Genomic DNA, 22,230 nt, shown 5'->3' with positions numbered 1-22,230 from the left:
CCTTTTCAGTGGTCTCTTCCTACAAAACCAGGTGGACAATATCTACTTCCCTGGAAACTTCTTCAGAAAATGAATTCAAATTTTTAAGATGCAATGTTATTTTACCTGCCTGGCAGCCCAGTCAATGTTAAGGCTCGGATGGAGAGCAGTTTAAAGATAAAAGCAGTTAGTTGAACTGTAAGATGTATTTTAGGCTTATTTTTCAAATATAAACCAATTTTAACACTGTCTTGTTGCATAGCCATTACCATAGTTAGTGGATAAATATCTTTGGGAAATATCTTTGCTCCTGAGGGTAATTAGTTGGCTGTCTGTGGGATCTTACTGTGTACAAATTGGCTGCCCGCATTTCTCTACATTCCAACAGTGACCACATTTCAAAAGAAATGCCATTCAATGGCTGTAAAGTGCTTTGGGATGGACTGAGGTTGAGAAAGACACTATATAAATGCAAACCACTTCCTTTCCTGTTAAAACTCCCCACTGGGAGTGCCCATGGGACAAGAAAACAGCACCCCCCCGCCTCCCCATCAGAGTCAGTCACCGAACGACAGCTACTGTCCGCCCGTAAGTTCATGGGAAATCAATCATCAATTGGGTGGCTATTGAACATGAAGGTCAGCCCAACAAGAGAGAGAGAGAGTCCCAGGAGCACAGGAAGGCTGGATTTCTAACTTTTCCAATGTGGAATCCTCAGAGAGAGGAAGAGGACTCATCGCTGGTTAAACTCCAGACGGCTTTCAGTCTCGACAGTACAGGCCAGACGTTTCATGCTACTCCCTTTCAGAAAGTTGAGTGACCGGGAGGCATCCACCTGTGATTTAAAAAAAAAGCACATGAGATTATGATTAGAGAGAACTTCAGGGGGTCACGTTTATGCTGTACAAAGAAGGCCAGATCCAAGTTAGATGTTGGGAGGCGGGAAAGTGGACCTTTGGAATCAGCTACCAACTCATGCGATGGATGGTGATCAGCTGAACTCCTTCAAGCAAGAGCTGGACCGGTTTCTGGGGTGGAGATCGCCTGATATAAAAAGTGCATTTGGCTAAGAATTAGGAGGGGCAGAGTAGACTCTTAAATTAGTTCCGATTGCCGAATGAGCTGGGGCTACATCAGAGAGGAATTTCCAATTTCTTTCACCCCACCCCCCAACAAATTGTCCCACAGTTTTTAACCTGCTTTTTTAACACTTTTCCCAGGAGATCATATACTTTTTGGGTCAGTGGTGAGTGTATATCATGTGAGGTACAAGAGATCAAAATTGCATGCGGCAGGCTAGATGGACTGGATGGGCCTTTCCTGTCCATCCTTGCTTGTATGCTTGTAAATTGTCTCCAAATTCAACTTTTTCCAGAATGTTGATACATCTGACTGAATTTTTTCCACTGGGGCTCAGAATCTGATGTCGTGGGTCCTGAGCCCACACTTGTCTTCATGGTGCACTCTATCCCTGTCTTCTAATTGGCTGACACCACATTCACCATCCAATTAAGGGCAGCGGGCAGTGTTCCTGAGGAGAGAGGCCCAATGAAAGGGCCCAATGAGAAGATCCGGAGTCGATGTTGAGGACTCCCAGGGCAACTCCCTCCCGACTGTATACCACTGTGCCACCACCTCTGCTGGGTCTGGAAGCCCCAGGGTGCTGCTGAGGAGAAAAGGAGAGTTGCCGAATGCTGTAAACTTGGCCCCATCTCCCCTGGATGCTTCCGACACACAATTCCAAAAAGCAAGAGTGTTCTCCCTGGGGCCTTGTCCAATACTTATCCCTTGTAGTGGTATTGTTGCTGGGCTAATGATCCAGAGACCCGGGCTAATGCTCTGGGGACCCGGGTTCAAATCCCGCCACAGCAGATCGTGGAATATGAATCGAATAAAAATCTGGAATTAAAAGTCTAATGATGACCATGAAGCCATTGTCAAATGTTGTGAAAACCCATCTGGTTCACTAATGTCCTTTAGGGAAGGAAATCTGCTGTCCTTACCCAGTCTGGCCTACATGTGACTCCAGATCCACAGTAAATGCAGTTGACTCTGAAATAAATGGTCTAGCAAGCCACTCAGTTGTAACAAACCACTACAAAGTCTCAAAAAAGGAACAAAACCACACAGGCCACCCGGCATCGGACTAGGCACCGGAAACAACAACGGCAATCTCAGCCCTGTTGACCCTGCAAAATCCTCTTTACTAAGACCTGGGGGCTAGAGCCAAAACTGGGAGACCTGTCTCAGAGGCTAGTCAAGTAACAGCCTGACATGGTCATCCTCACGGAAACATACCTTACAGATAGTGTCCCAGACTCCACCATCACCATCCCCGGGTATATCCTGTCCCACTGGCAGGACAGACCCAGTAGAGGTGCTGGCACAGTGGTATACAGATGGGAGGGAGTTGCCCTGGGAGTCCTCAACATCGACTCTAGACCCCATGAAGTCTCATGGCATCAGGTCAAACATGGGCAAGGAAACCTCCTGCTGATTACCACATACTGTCGTCCCTCAGCTGATGAATCAGTGCTCCTCCATGATGAGCATCACTTGGAAGAAGCACTGAGGGTGGCAAGGGCACAGAATGTACTCTGGGTGGTGGACTTCAATGTCCATCACCAAGAGTGGCTCAGTAGCACCACTACTGACCGAGCTGGCCGAGTCCTAAAGGACATAGTTGCTAGATTGGGTCTGCAGCAGGTGGTGAGGGAACCAACAAGAGGGAAAAACATACTTGACCTCATCCTCACTAGCCTGCCTGCTGCATTGACAGTATTGGTAGGAGTAACCACTACACAGTCATTGTGGAGACAAAGTCCCACCTTCACATTGAGGATACCTTCCATCGTGTTGTGTGGCACTACCACCGTGCTAAATCGGATAGATTTTGAACAGATCTAACAATTCAAGACCAGGCATCCATGAGGCGCTGTGGGTCATCAGCAGCAGCAGAATTGTACTCAAACACAATCTGTAACCTCATGGCCCAGCGTATCCCCCACTCTACCATTACCATCAAGCCAGGGGATCAACCCTGGTTCAATGAAGAGTGCAGGAGGGCATGCCAGGAGCAGCACCAGGCATACCTAAAAATGAGGTGTCAACCTGGTGAAGCTATAACACAGGATTACTTCCGTACCAAACAACATAAGCAACAAGTGATAGACAGAACTAAGTAATTCCACAACCAATGGATCAGATCTAAGCTCTGCAGTCCTGCCACATCCAGTCGTGAATGGTGGTGGACAATTAAACAACTCGCTGGAGGAGGAGGTTCCACAAATATCCCCATCCTCAATGATGGAGGAGCCCAGCACATCAATACAAAAAAAAAGGCTAAAGCATTTGCTACAATCTTCAGCCAGAAGTGCCGAGTGGATGATTCATCTCGGCCTCCTCCGGAGGTCCCCAGCATCACAGATGCCAGTCTTCAGCCAATTCGAATCACTCCATGTGATATCAAGAAAGCTGAAGGCACTGGATACTGCAAAGATATGGGCCCTGACAATATTCCAGCAATAGTACTGAAGACGTGTGCTCCAGAACTTACCATGCCCCTAGCCAAGCTGTTCCAATACAGCTACAACACTGGCATCTACCCGGCTATGTACAGGTATGTCCTGTACACAAAAGTCAGTTCAAATCCAACCCGGCCAATTACCACCCCATCAGTCTACTCTCCATCATCAGTAAAGTGATGAAAGGGGTCATCAACAGTGCTATCAAGTTACACTTGCTTAGCAATAACCTGCTCACTGACACCCAGTTTGGGTTCAGCTAGGGCCACTCAGCTCCTAAATCTCATTACAGTCTTGGTTCAAACATGGACAAAAGAGCTGAACTCCCGAGGTGAGATGAGAGTGACTGCCCTTAACATCAAGGCAGCATTTGACCGAGTGTGGCATCAAGGAGCCCTAGCAAAACTGGAGTCAATGGGAATCGGGGAGGAGTCATACCTATCACAAAGGAAGATGGTTGTGGATGTTGGAGGTCAGTCATCTCAATTCCAGGACATCACTGCAGGAGTTCCTCAGGTTAGTGTCCTCGACCCAACCACCTTCAGCTGCTTCACCAATGACCTTCCTTCCATCGTAAGGTCAGAAGTGGGGATGTTCGCTGATGATTGCACAATGTTCAGCACCATTCGCGACTCCTCAGACTCAGTGTGCTTCAGAAGCAGTCCATGGCCAAATGCAGCAAGTCCTGGACGGCATCCGGGCTTGAGCTGACAAGTGGCAAGTACCATTCACACCACACAAGTGCCAGACAATAGCCCTCTCCAACAAGAGAGAATCTAACCATCGACCCTTGATGTCAATGGCATTACCACACTGAATCCCCCACTATCAACATCCTGGGGGTCACATTGAACTGAACTGGACTAGCCACATAAATATTGTGGCTACAAGAGCGGGTCAGAGGCTAGGAATCTGCGATGAGTAACCCACCTCCTAACTCCCCAAAGCTTATCAACTATCCACTAGGCACAAGTCAGGAATGTGATGGGATATACCCTGCTTTCCTGGATGAGTGCAGCTCCCACAATATTCAAGAAGTTTGACACCATCCAGGACAAAGCAGCCCACTTAATTGGCACCACGTCCACAAACATTCACTCCCTCCACAACAAAAACAGAATTACCTGGAAAAACTCAGCAGGTCTGGCAGCATCGGCGGAGAAGAAAAGAGTTGACGTTTCGAGTCCTCATGACCCTTCGACAGAACTTGCAAGTTCTGTCGAAGGGTCATGAGGACTCGAAACGTCAACTCTTTTCTTCTCCGCCGACGCTGCCAGACCTGCTGAGTGTTTCCAGGTAATTCTGTTTTTGTTTTGGATTTCCAGCATCCGCAGTTTTTTTGTTTTTATTTTTTTTCACTCCCTCCACCACTGACACACAGTAGCAGCAGTGTGTACTGTCTACAAGATGCACTGCAGGAATTCACCAAGGCTCCTTCAACAGCACCTTCCAAACCCATAACCACTACCATCTAGAAGGACAAGGGCAGCAGATAGATGGGAACACCACCACCTGGAAGTTCCATCCAAGTCACTCACCATCTTGACTTGGAAATATATCGGCCGTTCCTTCACTGTTGCTAGGTCAAAATCCTGGAACTCCCTCCCTAACAGCACTGTGGGTGTACCTACACCACTGGACTGCAGCGGTTCAAGAAGGCAGCTCACCACCACCTTCTCAAGGGCAACTAGGGATGGGCAGTAAATGCTGGCCCAGCCAGCGAAGCCCACATCCCATGAATGAATAAAAGATAACGAACATCATGAAAACAAATTATCCTGTCATTACCATCTTCCTGTTTGTGGGAGTTTGCTGTGCACAACTTGGTTGTTGTGTTCCCAGCATTCAGAATTGCGCACACACAACATCCATTATATTTACCCAGAATCAATGGGGGAAATTATGGCATTATCCTCCCTGATACCATGGACTGATACAATTTGCTGTTTTGGACAGATCTTTTTTTCTCACCTTGTGTGTTGTAGATCCTTCCAGATTGCTCAATGGCTTTCGGAGTGAATCATTTGTTAAAAAAAGGAATTTGCCGAGATTTTCCAGAGCCATTCCTTTAAAGTGAGGCATTGTAAGTTGGAGGGGGGAGAATTCTTCAACAGTGAAAGCGAGGAGGAAATGGGAGGGTTGGCGGACGGGATCGACCTTTGACCTAAAGTTCAACAACAAGTGTCCATATGGCTTTTCCCCATGACTGGCACAGCCCCATAACTATTCAGTCTCTTCCGCAGCCATCTTCTGTGTATTTCAGTCTGTACCTGTTGGAAGAGTAGCAGGCTGTTCCTTTAACGAATTCACAATATTACAGGATCATCATGTGTAACTGATAGCTTTCACTCTACGGGCAGTTTTTGATATATATAGGTTATGTATGTAGTTTATTTTCTATCCACTTTTGCCACATCAACGCATCCATCTAGCGGAGACACTGGAGCGAATAAGGATGATCTCCTTAGAGCAGAGAAGGTTAAGTGGGAAATTTACATCAATCAACGCAGAGGTTACAGCATAGAAACAGGTCATATGACCCGACTGCGTCAGGCCAACCTCTGTGCTCCCCATGATTCTCATCCCGTCTCTCTTCATCTCACCCGATCAGCATTCCAGTGTGAACACGATGGGCCAAGTGGCCTCCGACTGTGCCATAAACATTTGTATGTTTATAACCTTCTATTCCTTTCTCCCTCATCTGCGTATCTACCTCCCCCTCAAAAATATCTTTTCCTATAAATTCTTCCACGGGATGTGGGTGTCGGCTGGCAAGGCCGGCATTTGGTACCCATTCCTCATTGCCCTTGAACTGAGTGGCTCGCTGGGCCATTTCAGAGGGCAGTTAAGAGTCAACCACATTGCTGTAGGTCTGGAGTCACATGCAGGCCGGATCAGGAAAGGGTGGCAGATTTAATGAACTTTTTGTTTTTGTGACAATCAGTGATAGCTGTCAGATTTATTAATTGAATTTAAACTGTGTACTGGTGGGATTTGAACTTATGTCCGCATAGCATAAGCCTAGCCTGCTGGATTCCTAACCTAGTAACATTATCATTATACCACCACCACCCCCTACCATTCCCCTAAAATATTACCTGTGGTAATGAGATCCTCATTCTAACTGCTTTATGGGTAAAAAATGTTCCTCCTGAATTCCCTCATGAGTTTATTTGTCACTATCTTATGCTTATCCCTGGTTTTACATTCACCACAAGTGGAAACATCTTCTCTACGTCTACCCTATCAAACCCTCCCATCTCAATCTTCTCTGTTATAGATAGAAGGCCCCAGCCTATTCAATCTTTCCAGGAGGCAGCTGTAACCTTGCAGTCTTCCTTCTAAAATTTACTGGAGGTGCTTAAGATAACGAGAGGTTCTGATAAAGTGAATAACGAGGAACGGTTTCCAGTGGCCAGAGGCCAAGTAACCAGAGAGCACAGATTTAAGATGAAGAAGCGGGTGGGTGGGGGGGTGCGGGTGGGTGGAGGTGAGATGAGAATTTATTTGTGCAGCAAAGTTGTTATGATCCGGAATGCACAATGGGGAAAACTCGCTGCCTCCAAGGGTGGTAGAGGCAGAGGCAAACAATGGCTTCAAAAGGAAATTGGATACAAAGGAAAAACCAGTTGAAAATGGTCAAATCCCAGCAAAAAAATCAGCAATACGGGAGTTCCATTTTAAGATATACGAGACCAGTTCGGACAGGTTTTGCTGGTACCCTTCATTTCCAGGTTTTTGGATGGGCACTTGAGGGGAATATACCTTCAGGGCTACGGTGACAGGGCCGGAGAATGGGACCAACTGGATTACTCTACAGAGAGCTGGCATCCACTTGATGGGCTGAATGGCTTCCTCCTATCATGACCCTACGGGCAGAATTTAATGCAGACAATAGGGGTCTCACCACCCCCCCCCCCCCCCAGTTAAAGAGCCCCCCCCAGCATTGCCTCTTTTCAGGAAGGTCTGCCACATGAAGGGTCAATCTTACCTGGGCGGGTCATCAGGCCTTCCCTGGGGTCAAGGGCCCTGGGAGCGGAAGTCCCGCCCACCAAGCGCTGCTCACCAATCAGAGGCCAGCAGCTCTTTATTGCCACCGAGGGAGGTGGTGGCTGCTGCCGGTAATGCAGCTCACCCAAGGCCCAGGATCGCCGAGGGATCCGAGCCACAGGTGGGTGATGGCGAGAGGGGGTGGACGGTTAGCAGCCAAGGCACGGGACTGGTTTTTGACAGGCCCTCGCGCTTCCTGATGCAGGGTCCCTTGAGCAGGCACTGAGTGCCTCTGAATGCCTCCCCCTTCCCACTCAGAAGCCAGAAAGCCAAGGGCACCGTTGTAAAATTAGGAGTCGCCCTTTTAGGACAGAGGTGAGGGTAAAATTTTTTCTCTCAGAGGGTTGTGCAACTTTGGAAGTCTCTGCCTCAGAAAGCAGCGGGAGGCAGGGTCATTGAATATTTTTAAGGCAGAGGTAGATAGGTTCTTGTTAGGCAAGGGAATCAAAGGCTATCAGGGGTGGTTGGGAATGTGGAAATGGAAACACAAGAAAATCAGCCGTGATCTTATTGAATGGCGGAGCAGGCTCGAGGGGCTGAATGGTCCACTCCTGTTCCTATTTCTCATGTTCTGATGTTCGAAGAAACCCAGCAGGGTTTGGTTTTCAGCTTCGCCGCATGCCGAGTCTCTCTGCCCGCCACTGGCTGAATAGCAGCTGCAGCAGGATGAGGCTCTGATAGGACTTGTGTGTTTAATCACTCTTTATGCAACACCCGCCGTTGTTGCCTCTCTCTCTCTCTCTCTGCTTTGTGCAGCTTACCCTGCTGGCACTGAGGACAAATCTGTATTAAGGTTTACCAACAGCCTCGATCCATGGGGGAAAAATTCATCTCCCCAGTTGCCTTTCACTGCTCCCCCCTGTCCCTCACCTAGCACCTTAGACAGTGCATGTCAGGATATTTGACCATGGAGGCTTCACAACCAGGCTCAGGGCACTTACAGGGAAACTACTTCCTCTGGCAATGGAGTCTGTAACTAAGGGATACGACCTTAAAATTAGAGCTGGTCTGTTCAGGGGCGATGACAGGAAGCATTTCCTCACACAAAGGTCATTGGAAATTTGGAACTTTCTCCCCCAAAAAGTTGTTGGGCTTTGGGGGGGGGGAGGTGGTGGTTTGGGGGTGTGGGGGGGGAATCATTGAATATTTCAAAACGGCGTTGGACAGACTTTTGTGAGGTAAGAATATTTATAGTTATGGATCCCTGATAAGAGTTAAGATACATATCAGCCGTGACCTGATTGAACAGGGAGACAGGGTTCGAGGGGCTGAATGACCACCTCCTGTTTCCCAGTCCTTTGCGCACCCTTAAATAATGAGGCGGATGCAGCCGGTACAAAGTAGGTCAGGAATAATCCCGGGATAAAGCCTCCTGTGCAAACTGCGTTACACATTCCACATTGTGTTATTGTGTCACACACACACACACACACACACACACACACACACACACACACACACACACACACACACACACACGTCTTGGCAATGTATTGCATTTCACATGTTACTAGTGGTGTTTGGCTGTTGAAAGGTAAGATTATAACAGGCAGTTCGACTGGACGGTCAACAAGAAGTGCAACTGAGAATTACTTTGGAGGGTGAAAGGTTGTCAGTTGATATGTCATATTAAACTTCTCACTTACCTCCTGGTTCAGAAAGCAGTACAACACTCCCACGATAAAACCCTGTGAAGGAACAGAGAGCAGCAGATCAACACTCAACGCAATGATCACCTTTCTCATTCGGCGAGAGTGAGGCGAGCGATCGGGCCGAGCTGGTGAACAAAAAAGGGGAGGGCTTGCACTTATATGGCGCCTTTCACCACCGCCCACATCCCAAAATGCTTCACAGCCAGTGAAGTAGTTTTTTGTAATGTAGACACTGTTGTGTAATGTAGGGAATGCGGCAGCTGATATGCCCAACTCCTGCAAACAATGGTGTGGTAATGACCGAATAATGGCTGGGACTTTCCGCAGGAGGAATTGTCACAGGCCAGCCAAGGACCCATTGACTTCAGGTGGGAATTTCCATTCCTGTGGAGGACGGGGTCGGAAAATCCCTGCCAATCTGTGTTAGCCATGTGGATTGAGGGATGTATTGGCCAGGACACCGGGGAGAATCGTAGAGTCATAGAAATTTTACGGCACAGAAGGACTTGGGCCAGACGAGAAAGGAGCCACCCAGAGGTCCCTGCTCTTCTTGTACAGTGCAATAATCCTTTTACACCCACACAAGCAGGCAGGTGGCACCTCGGTTTAATCTGAAAGAAGGCGCCTCTGACAGTGCAGCACTCCCTCAGTACCGTGCTGGAGGGTCAGTCTTGATTTTTATGCTCGCCATTTAACATCCTGGGGGTTATCATTGACCTGAAGCTTAACTGGACCAGCCACATAAATACTGTGGACACCAGAGCAGGTAAGAGACTGGGAATTCTGTGGAAAGTAAGACCATGAGATCATAAGACGTAGGAACAGAAGTAGGCCATTCAGCCCATCGAGTCTGCTCCACCATTCAATGAGATTATGGTTGATCTGATAATCCACAACTCCACTTTCCTGCCTTGTCCCCCATAATCCTTGATTCCCTTACTGATTAAAAATCTGTCTATCTCAGCCTTGAATATACTTAACAACCCAGCCTCTACAGCTCTCTGCAGTAAAGAATTCCACAGGTTCACTACCCTCTGTGAGAAGAAATTCCTCCTCATCTCTGTCTTAAATGGGCAACCCCTTACTCTGAGATTATGCCCTCTGGTCCTAGGCTCTCCCACAAGGGGAAACAACCTCTCAGCATCTACCCTGTCAAGCCCCCCTAAGAATCTTTTATGTTTCAATAAGGTCGCCTCTCATTCTTCTAAACTCCAATGAGTACAGGCCCAACCTACTCAACCTCTTGTCATATAAAAAATCCCTCCACACCCGGGATCAACCTAGTGAAGCTTCTTTGGACTGCCTCCAATGCCAGTATTTCTTTCCTTAGATAAGGGAACCAAAACAGTTCACAATATTCTAGGTGTGGTCTAACTAGTGCCTTGTATAGTTTTAGCAAGACTTCCCTATTTTTATACTCCATTCCCTTTGAAATAAAGACCAACATTCCATTTGCATTCCCTATTCCTGCTGAACTTGTACATTAGCTTTTTGGGATTCATGCACGAGGACCCCCAAATCCCTCTGTGCTGCAGCTTTCTTCAGTCTTTCTACATTTAAATAATATTCAGCTTCTCTATTCTTCCTGCCAAAGTGCATAGCCTCACATTTTCCCACATTATATTCCATCTGTCAAGTTTTTGCCCACTCACTTAACCTGTCTATATCCCTCTGTAGACTCCTTGTGTCATCCTCATCACTTGCCTTCCCACCTATTTTTGTGTCATCCGCAAACTTGGCAATAGTACATTCATTTCCCTCATCCATGTCATTAATATATATTGTAAATAATTGTGGCCCCAGCACTGATCCCTGTGGCACTCCACTAGTTACAGGTTGCCATCCTGAAAATGCCCCCTTATCCCAACTCTCTGTCTTCTATTAGTTAACCAATCCTCTTTCTATGCTAATATACTACCCCAACACAATGGGCTCTTATCTTATTAAGTAGCCTCATGTGTGGCAGCTTATCGAACAACTTTTGGAAATCCAAATATATTACATCTACTGGTTCCCCTTTACTGTAACTGACCCCCTGGCCTCCCTAAAGCCTGTCCACCATCTACAAGACATAGGTGATGGAATGCTTTCCACTTGCCTGGATGAGTGAAGTTCCAATAACACTCAAGTTCGATACTATATAGGACAAATCAGACCGCTTAATGCTCAGCATCCCATCCACCACCTCAAACACTCTCTCCCCCCACCACCACACACACAATGGCAGCAGGGATACTATCTGGCAAAAACTCACTAAGGCTCCTTAGAGACCACCTTCCAAACCCATGCCCACTACCATCTAGAAGGACCAGGGCAGCCAGACAGATGGGAACACCACCACCTGCAAGTCTCCTCCAAATCACTCACCATCCTGACTTGGAAATATATCACCGTTCCTTCACTGTCGCTGGGTCAAAATCCTGGAACTCCCTCCCTAACAGCACTGTGGGTGCACCCACACCACATGGACTGCAGCGGCTCAAGAAGGCAGCTCACCACCACCTTCTCAAGGGCAACTAGGGATGGGCAATAAATGCTGGCCCAGCCAGCGAAGCCTACACCCCGTGAAAATAAATTTTTAAAAGCTCATGGAGGGGGACTTGAAACAGAATCTTGTGATTCAGAGGCAAGCGTGTTACCCCCTGAGCTCATTGCTCTGGTGCTAAAGCAAAATATTGCAGATTCTGGACATCTGAAATAAAAACAGGAAATGCTGGAAATACTCAGCAGGTCAGGCAGCATCTGTGGAGAGAGAAACGGGGCTAACATTTCAGGTCAATGACCTTTTGTGACAGCCTGAAACATTCTCCCTCCAACGATGCTGCCAGACTGACTGACCATTTCCAGCATTTTCTGTTTTTATCTCTATTCCCCCAACATCTTAATCCTCTCAGTCGGGTACCAGCCGTATCTGACTCCAGGGAGCTCCTATCTCTTCCACCTTGCCTAACAAAATATTTGAGATTCTCTAAGAAGGGCATCTTGGCCTAGTAGAGGATGTGGATAGTGTTCCCTTCTCTTGTTGGATGTATCCCCAAATCTTGTATAACATCAGCACTGGCTTCCAACTGCCCTAACCAATCCAAGGTTTGAATTTATTTTCCATCACTAATATATAAATAGCTGCTAAACTGAAATGTTAGTCATAAATAAAGAACGCGCACATCTCATTTAATGCCTCGGGAATGTTTTCTCCATGACATTGCTCACAGCGCTGTCCGGGTGTTCAACTGATGGAGCCTCCAGGGCAGTCCTGGAGGGTTGGCAAGCTTGGATGCACAGGAGACTTAGCGGAGTGGTACCAAGGTTCGGGCAACTCAGTCATGTGGAAAGTCCGGAGAAGCTGGGATTGTTCTCCGTGGAACAGAAAAGGTGAAGAGGAGATTTGATAACGATGGTGTTCAAAATTGTGGTTAACTAGAAAGGTTAAGGACAGTGTCAAAATTAAAGAATGAGCATACAATTGTGCAAAGATAGGTGGAAGGTCAGAAGATTGGACAGAATATAAGGAGCAGCAAAGGGTGACTAAAAGATTAATAAGGAGGGAAAAATTAGAGTACGAGAGAAAGCTAACCAGAAATATAAAAATAGGTAGTAAGAGTTTCTATAGATTAGAAACGAGTTAACAAAGTGAGTATTGGTCCTATAGAAAGTGAGTCTGGAGAATTGATAATGTTAAACAAGGAAATGGCATTTTTTTTGGCATCAGTTTTCACTATCAAGGATACAAGTAACATCAGAAGCAGCTATAAATCAGGAAATGGAAGGGAGGAGGAACTCAGAAAAATTACCATCACCAGAGAAGTGGTACTGAGTAAACTGTTGGAGCTGCAGGGTGACAAGTCCTGATGGATTTCATCCTAGGGTCTTAAAAGAAGTGTCTAGTGAGATAGGTGATGCATTGGTTTTAAATTTCCGAAACGCCCTAGATTCATGGAAAGTCCCATTAGATCGGAAGATAGCAAATGTAACTCCATTACTCAAAAAGGTAGGGAGACAGAAAGTGGGAAACTACAGGGCAGTTAGCCTAGCATCTGTCACAGGGCAAATGTTAGAAGCTATTATTAAAGAAGCTATAGCAGAGCACTTAGATAAGTTCAAGGTAATCAGGCAGAGTCAACATGGTTTTGTGAAAGGGAAATCATGTTTAACCAATTTATTGGAGTCCTTTGAAGAATAACATGTGCTGTGGATAAAGAGGAACTGGTGGATGTACTGTACTTAGGTTTCCAGAAGCATTTGATAAAGTGCAACATCAAAGGTTATTGTGGAAAATAAATGTTCATAGTGTGGGGGTAACATATTGGCATGGATAGAAGATTGTCTAGCTGATAGGAAGCAGAGAGTAGGCATAAAAGTGTCTTTTTAAGATTGGGATGATACAATGAGTGGTGTGCCACAGGGATCATTGCTGGGACCTGAACTGTTTACAATTTATATGAATGATTTGGATGAAGGGATGGATGGGATGGTTGCTAAATTTGCTGATGATGCCAAGATAGGTAGGAAAGTAAGTTGTGATGGGGAATAAAGGAGGCTACAAAAAGCTATAGATGTTTGGGTGAGTGGACAAAGATGAGGCAAATGGAGTATAATGTGGTAAAATGTGAAATTGTCCATCTTGACAGGAAGAATAAAAGAGAAACTTATTATCTATATGGTGAGAGATTGCAGAGCTCTGAGATGCAGAAGGATCTGGGTGTCATGGTGCATGAATTGCAAAAGGAAAGTATGCAGATACAGCAAATAATTAGGAAAGCTAATGGAATGTTAGCATTTATTGTGAGGGGAATTAAAAACAAAAGTAGGGAGGTTATGTTTCAATTATACAGGGCACTAGTGAGACCACATTTGGAGTACTGTGTAAAGTATTGGTCTCCTTATTTAAGGAAGAATGTAAATGTGTTGGAAGCAGTTCAGAGAAGGTTTACCAGACTAATACATGGAATGGGTGGACTGTCTTAAGAGGAAAGGTTGAACAGGCTGGGCTTATATCTACTGGAGTTCAGAAGAGTAAGGGGCGACTTGATTGAAACGTGTAAGATCCTGAGGGGTCTTGACAGGGCGGATATGGAGAGGATGTTTCCTCTTGTGGGAGAATCTAGAACTAGGGATCACAGTTTAAAAATAAGGGGCCTCCCATTTAAAATGGAGATGAGGAGAAATCTTTTCTCTCAGAGGGTCATGAGTCTTTGGAACTCTCTTCCTGAAAAGATGTTGGAAGCAGAGTCTTTGAATATTTTTAAGGCAGAGGTGGATAGCTTCTTGGTAAGCAAGGGGGTGGGGGGCAGTGATAGGTTATCGGGGGTAGGCAGGATGCAGATTTGAGGTTACTATCAGATCAACCATGAACTTATTAAATGGCAGAGTAGGTTGGATGGACTACTCCTGCTCCGTGTTAGTATCTTCGTATGTACGTATTGTGAGGGCTAAAGTTAGTGAATAAGGAGAAACTGTTTCCAGTGACAGAGGACACAGATTTAAGGTGATTGGCAAAAGAACCGGAGGCAACATGAGGAGGATTCGTTTTTAATGCAGTGAGTTAGAAATCTTTTTTATTCTTTCATGGAATGTGGGTGTCGCTGGCTGGGCCAGCATTTATTGCCCGTCCCTAATTGCCCTTCAGAAGGTGGTGGTGAGCTGCCTTCTTGAACCGCTGCAGTCCATCCATGAGTTCTGGAAAGCACTGTCTGAAAGGATGGAGGAAGCAGATACAATAATAATCTTCGAAAGAAGATTGGATAAATATTTGAAGAGAAAACTGCAAAGCAATAGGGAAAGTGCAGCGGGAGCGTGACAAGTTGGTCTGTCCTTTTCAAGATCGGTGACGATGGGCTGAGTGGCCTCCTTCTGCTCTGAGAGCTTTTAAGGCCACAAAGGATGTTTTGAGGTATGTCTGTCATCACGAGCGAGCGCAGTGGCATCACGGCGTCGGCCCCACCCTCCTCACACTGAAGGCCTCCACCCCTGGACAGTTCAAAGTTCACCGTACCTGAAAAGAGCCGATGCAGAGGTCGAGATACAGCCTGGTTGCCAACACGGCGCCATCAGGAGGGAAAGCACACACGATGTAGTGCACGCCAAACAGAGGGACCAGGAGCAGGGTCGACTTGGTCAGTCGCCTGTGTACAGAAGAGAACAAGCAGTTGAAACACTTCCGTTTATAGGAATCTACCCTTTGCTCACAGCTTTCCCCAGGGCCGGAGCGCAGGTCACAGATGCAGCTGGAGTCACTCGGAGCGCAGGTCACAGATGGAGCTGGAGTCACTCCAGGGTCTCGGATCCGCAGAACTGCGCAATAACCCTTGGCTTAAATTTATCAACTGGTTTTCCCATCCTCCTCCCAGTCAGTGTCCATAATAATGTGTTAAAATGGTCAAAGTGCTTCACAAGAATTATCAGACATAATTTGACACCGACATTTCAGGAGATATTAGGTCAGATGACCAAAAGCTTGGTCAAAGCGATAGGTTTAGCAGGAAGAAAGAGGGGTGGGGAAGTTTGGGGAGGGAATTCCAGAGCTTGGAGCCCAGGCAACAGGAGGCACGGCCACCAATGGTGGGGCAATTAAAATCGGGGATGCTCGAAAGGCCAGAATTGGAGGAGTGCAGGTATTTCGGAGAGTTGTGCGGCTGGAGGAGATTACAGAGATAGGGAGGAGTGAGATCATGGAAGGATCTGGAAACAAGGATGAGAATTTGTAATAATTATTTATTAACCAAGCTGGTGGCTGTGATTGTCGAGGTTTAGTGGTGGTGCTTATTTCCCAAGCCTGTGTGTGTGCTCTCTCTCTTTCTCTCTCTCTCACACACTCTCTCACTCTCCATCGTGAGTCTGTACCAGGTTGGTCATGTAGCAGCTCTTGGCTCTCTGAAAGTATAAATGTAGCAGGGGTGAGTTGGGGGTGAGGTAAGGGGGAGTGAGTGAAAAGCAAGAGGTGCAGGGGCACACCATTTGCAGCTTGTTCTTCATACCAGATTGTGGGATGAGGGTTAAGTGGAATTAGAGAAGGTGCATAAGACAGGAAGGAATGTGCCATCATCCTAGATGTTTCAGTGAAGCCAGATGTAGTTTCCACATCTAGATCCTTGGGGCTGGACCCCACACGTTGACCTGCATTACTTTTTTCATCCACAGAATGTGGGCTTCGCTGGCTGGGCCAGCATTTATTGCCCATCCCTAGTTGCTCTTGAGAAGGTGGTGTTGAGCTGCCTTCTTGAACCGCTGTAGTCCGTGTGGTGTGGGTACACCCACAGTGCTGTTAGGGAGGGAGTTCCAGGATTTTGTCCCAGTGATAGTTAAGGAATGGTGATATATTTCCCAGTCAGGATGTTGAGTGACTTGGAGGGGAACTTCCAGCTGGTGGTGTTCCCATCTATCTGCTGCCCTTGACCTTCTAGATGGTAGTGGTCGTGGGTTTGGAAGGCGCTGTCTAAGGAGCCTTGGTGAATTCCTGCAGTGCATCTTGTAGATGGTACACACTGCTGCTAGAGGAGTCAAGGGGAGTCAGATTGAACTCGCCTTGAGGTTGGAACCACACAATCGAAAGGCAAGGTGAGTAACGCAGCTGTGCAACATGTGCCCAGCTCTTCAGCTGCAGAGTTTCCTCACCTGTACTGAGCGAAGTTAGCTGTGTGGATCTCGTTGGGGATCAACTTTTGGATCAGGATCCGGATGATGTTAATAAAAAGTACAAAATTGACCTGCAAAAGGAAAACACGTGAGAGTGTGAGAAATAGGAGCAGTAACAGGCCCTATGAGTCCGCTGTGCTATTCAACAGGCTGCTCTTGTTCAAATGAGTATAGAATAAAATAAATACTTTGATAGACTTTTGGTCAAGGGATGAATATAGATCAGGACACCAAGGAAGGCTCACCATAGGGCCATGGGCTTATTTATATCCAGGTGAGAGGCTAGATAGGGTCTTGGTTTAACATCTCATTTGAAAGACGGCACCTCTGACAGTGAGGCACTCGCTCAGCACTGCCCTGGGAGAGTCGGACGCAATGGTGCGCTGAAGCCTTCTGACTTTGTTCTATTTATCATGGAATGTGAGCTTCACTGGCTAGGCCAGCATTTATTGCCCATTTCTAATTGCCCTCGAGAGGTGGTGAGCCGCCTTCTTGAACCACTGCAGTCCATGTTATGTTGATACATCCATAGTGCCGTTGAGTTGGGAGCTCCAGGATTTTGACCCAGCCACAGTGAGCACGAACAAATGTTTAATTTTGTATTGGCACACTCTTTTATCCCATAAAGAATATACGGAGTATTAGGAGGATTCTCAGGCTGATGAACAGCCTGATAGACTGCTAGCCGCACCCATCGTGAACACTCCTTTTATGTCCATTTTTAAGCCTTGGAGTCAGGGGGGTCACCAATTGAACCACAAGATTTCCTATAGTACAACTGACTAAGTGAATGAAGTGATACAAATAAATACATAGACACCTATCAGCATAGGGTAGACACTGAGAGATTGTTTTCTATGGTCAGGGAATGTAAAACATAGGTGTCTAGCAATTCCCACATGCTACAGCTGCAACACATCACCTACCCTATCATGTTTATCATGTTTTATTTGACTAAGTTTCAATTTAGAAATATCACTCAACTTTTATCTGTAGTTATAGTAAGTATTCTAACTAGTTATAAATTTAATGCAATACTGATATCTCCCCAGTACCAGCTTAAACTGCTGCCCCTGTATAAAGGGGTAAAATCTTAAAAGTCACCAATCAATCACCTAATCAATGCTTTTGAACGCTCACCCAGCTTCTGGAGACTGAAGTAGATATAAAAAGCAGCACAACCTTCCTCTCTGCACTGAATTCCCACCTGCACCAAATTCCCAAGTTAGCACTTTGGAATTCTCTGCCCCAGAGGTTGTGGACTCTCCATATTGAATATATTTAAGGCTGGGATAGACAGATGTTTTTGGTCTCTCACAGAATCGAGGGAGATGGGGGATGGGCAGTAATGTGGAGTTGAGGCAGAAAACCCTCCATGATTGAATAGTGGAGTAGGCTCGAGGGACTGTATAGTTTACTCCACCTATTTCTTCAGGTCTTATGTTCTTATTTAAAAGGCTCAATTTTACTTTGGTATTACTTACCGCAACAGAAACCACAATTGGTCCTTTGATTATCCACCAGTATGGAGAGTCTTCAATAATATCCCAACACCTGGAAACATTGCAGAATGTTAATGGGAAACTCCGTATAGCATTTCTTCCGTTGCTTATGCTACTGTCTATTTAACTGCAATATCCAATTCCTACCGTCTAGAAGAAAAAAGGCAGCAAGCGCATCGGAATACCATCCTTCTCATCCTTCTCAACATACACACCATCCAAACTGTTCCTGGGTCAAACCTTGGAACTCCCTTCCTCACAACACTGTGGCTCTACCTCCACCAGATAGACTGTAGCAAGTCAAGTTCTTCACCATCTTCTTAAGGGCAAATTTTTTTTATTCATTCACAGGATGTGGGCTTCACTGGCTGGGCCAGCATTTATTTCCCATCTCTAGTTGACCTTGAGAAGGTGGTGGTGAGCTGCCTTCTTGAACCGCTGCAGTCCATGTGGTGTAGGTACACCCACAGTGCTGTTAGGGAGGGAGTTCCAGGATTTTGACCCAGCGACAATGAAGGAACAGCGATATATTTCCAAGTCAGGATGTTGAGTGACTTGGGGAACTTCCAGGTGGTGGTGTTCCCATCTATTTGCTGCCCTTATCCTTCCAGATGGTAGCAGTTGTGGGTTTGGAAGGTGCTATCGAAGGAGCCTTGGTGAGTTCCTGCAGTGTGTCTTTTTTTCTTATTATTCATTCATGGGATGTGGGCGTCACTGGCTAGGCTGGCATTTATTCCCCATCCCTAAATGCCCTTGTTTAGAGGGCAGTTAAGAATCAATCACATTGCTGTGGGTCTGGAGACCAGGTAAGGGCAGCAGATTTCCTTCCCTAAAGGACATTAGTGAACCAGATGAGTTTTTACGACAATTGGCAATGGATTCATGGTCATCAGACTTTTAATTCCAGATTTTTATTGAATTCAAATTCCAACATCTGTCGCGATGGGATTCAAACCCAGGTCCCCAGACTATTACCCTGGGCCTCTGGATTACCAGTCCAGTGACAGTACCATCATATCACCACCTCCCCCTGCTACACGTTACTGCTACTGTGCGTCCGGGGAGGAGGGAGTGAATCTTTGTGGATGGGGTGCCAATCAAGCGGGGCTGCTTTGTCCTGGATGGTGTCAAGCTTCTTGAGTGTCGTGGGAGCTGCACTCATCCAGGCAAGTGGGGAGTATTCCATCACACTCCTGACTTGTGCCTTGTAGATGATGGACAGGCTTTGGGGAGTCAGGAGGTGAGTTACTCATCGTAGGATTCCTAACCTCTGACCTGCTCTTGTAGCCATCATATTTAAGGATTAAAGATGGGCAATCAGTGCTGGCCTCGCCAATGATGCCCACAACCCACGAATGAATAAAAAAATATGCGCACTCAGTGGCAACACAATAAGTACATTTTCTGCTATTCAACAACAATTTTCTTTACTAAATCAAAATACATAGATTTTTTTATTCCTTCATGGGATATGATTGTCACTGGCATCATATGTTGCCCACCCCTAATTGCCCTTGAGAAGGTGGTGGTGAGCCACTTTCTTGAACCACTGAAGTTCCATGTGGTGTAGATACTACCTCAGTGTTGCTAGGAAGGGTTTTGACTCAGGATTTGGACCCAGCAATGGTGAAGGATAAATGGTCATGAAGGTGTACAAGTCAAGGTAGAGTGTGACTTGGAGGGAAACTCGAAGGCAATGCCCCTGTCCTGCTAGAAGCTGGATGACGTGGGTTTGGGAGGTGCTGTCAAAGGACCAGTCCACCTGGTGTAGACCCCCGCTCCCTGCCACAGTGCAGGTAGCAAAGGAATTCCAGGGTCTCTGGGACTCAAGTATTTACAATTGACTTGGCTGAAGGGACCAAATGTATGGTTGCTAAGTTTGTTGATGACACAAAGATAGTTCGGAAAGTAGGTTGTCAAGATGACATAAAGAGTCTGCAAAGGGATATAGATAGGTTAAGTGAGTGGGCAAAGGTTTGGCAGATGGACTATAATGTGGGAAAATGTGAACTTGTCCATTTTGGCAGGAAGAATAGAGAAGCAACATTTTATTTAACTGGAGAGAGGTGGCAGAGCTTTGAGATACAGAGGGATCTGGGTGTCTTGGTACATGAATCAGTAAAAGTTAATATGCAGGTGCAGCAAGTGATTAGGAAGGCAAATGAAATGTTGTCATTTATTGCAAGGGGGATGGAATGTAAAAGTAGGGATATTTTGCTTCAGTTGTACAGGACGTTGGTGAGACCACATCTGGAGTACAGAGTACAGTTTTGGTCTCCTTATTTAAGAAAGGATATAAATATGTTGGAAGCAGTTCAGAGAAGGTTCATGCAACTGATACCTGGGGATGGGGGGATTATCTCAAGGAAAGGTTGGACAGGTTGGGTCTGTATCCATTGGAATTTAGAAGATTGAGAGGTGATCTTATTGAAACATATAAGATCCTGAGGGTATTTGACAGGGTGGATACTGAGAGGATGTTTCCCCTTGTGGGAGAGACTAGAACTAGGGGACACAGTTTAAAAATAGGGGGTCTCCCATTTAAGACAGAGCTGAGAAGAATTTTTTCTGAGGGTTGAAGTTTGGAACTCACTTCACAGAGAGCGGTGGAGGCAGGGTCATAGGGTTATTTTTAAGGCAAAGGTAGATAGATTATTGACCAACAAGGGAGACAAAGGTGAGGGTGAAATGTGGAGTTGAAGCCACAATCAAATCAGCCATGATCTTATTGAATGAGGGGGCAGGCTCGAGGGGTCGAGTGGCCTACTTCTGGTCCTAATTCGCACGTTTGTATTTTGACCCAGCGACAGTCAAGGAGCGGTGATACAGTTCGAAGTCAGGGCCGCTTGCAGGGGAATTTATAGGTGGTGGTGTTCCCATGCATCTGTTGCCCTTGTTGCTCTAGGTGGTGTAGTTCACGGGTTTGGAAGGTGTTGTCAAAGGAACCTTGGTGAGTTTCTGCAATTCATTTTGAACATGGTACACAGTTCAGCTAATGTGCATTGGTGGTGGAGGGAGTGACTATTTAAAATGGTGGGTGTTGATCAAGTGCGTTGCTTTGTCCTGGGTTGTGTTGAGCTTCTTGAGTTGTTGGAACCACACTTACCCAGGCAAGTATGGAGTATTCCATCACATTCCTGACTTGTGCCTTTTGATGATGGACAGACTTTGGGGAGTCAGGAGGTGAGTTACTCATCGCAGGATTCCTAGACACTGACCTGCTGTTTCAGCCACATTATTAATATAGCTGGCCCAGTTCAGTTTCTGGTCAATGATACCCACAGGATGGTGATGCCAAAGAACATCAAGCTGCAATGGTTGGATTCTCTGTTGTTGGAGATGGTCATTGCCTGGCACTTATGTGGTGTGAATGTTACTTGCCGCTTGTCAGCCCAAGCCTGGATATTGTGCAGTTCTTACTGCATTTGGACATGGACTACTTCAGTATCTGAGAAGTCACAAATGGTGCTGAACATTGTGCAATCATCAGCGAACATCCCCACTTCTGACCTTACGATGTAAAGAAGGTCATTGATGAAGTAGCTGAAGATGGTTGGGCTGAGGACACTACCCTGAGGAACTCCTGCAGTGATGTCCTGGAGTTGAAATGACTAACCTCCAACAACCACAATCATTTTCCTTTGTGCTAGGTATGACCCCAACCAGTGGAGAGCTTTCCCCCGATTCGCATTGACTCCAGTTTTGCTAGGGCTCCTTGATGCCACACTCGGTCAAACACTAACTCAGGAGTGGGGCAAAGAGAAGAAGCAATTCACCCCTTTTAACCTGGTCGTAACACTCCACATGTACCTCCCATCACCCGTCTTCATCGAACCCTATCAGCATACCATTGTATTCCTTTCTCCCTCATATATTTATCTAGCTTCCCTT

The 22,230-nt window shown here is 46.2% G+C and overlaps 1 protein-coding gene across 1 annotated transcript in view; it reads right to left on the bottom strand.

Annotated features, from left to right (window-relative positions):
- Positions 1-5,674: 5,674 nt before the first annotated feature.
- The window catches only part of LOC121275812 (growth hormone-releasing hormone receptor-like), a 98,532-nt gene continuing 81,976 nt past the window's right edge, over positions 5,675-22,230 (bottom strand). The window contains exons 11-15 of the mRNA XM_041183449.1: positions 18,322-18,391; positions 16,817-16,908; positions 15,198-15,327; positions 9,200-9,241; positions 5,675-5,773 (exon numbers count right to left, since the gene is read on the bottom strand). Coding sequence (XP_041039383.1) covers positions 5,675-5,773; positions 9,200-9,241; positions 15,198-15,327; positions 16,817-16,908; positions 18,322-18,391 — 433 coding nt within the window. The remainder of the gene's footprint in view (positions 5,774-9,199; positions 9,242-15,197; positions 15,328-16,816; positions 16,909-18,321; positions 18,392-22,230) is intronic.

This window comes from Carcharodon carcharias, chromosome 3 (assembly GCF_017639515.1).
Source record: "Carcharodon carcharias isolate sCarCar2 chromosome 3, sCarCar2.pri, whole genome shotgun sequence".
Taxonomy (NCBI): domain Eukaryota; kingdom Metazoa; phylum Chordata; class Chondrichthyes; order Lamniformes; family Lamnidae; genus Carcharodon; species Carcharodon carcharias.
This window is presented reverse-complemented; position numbering and strand designations above follow the sequence as displayed.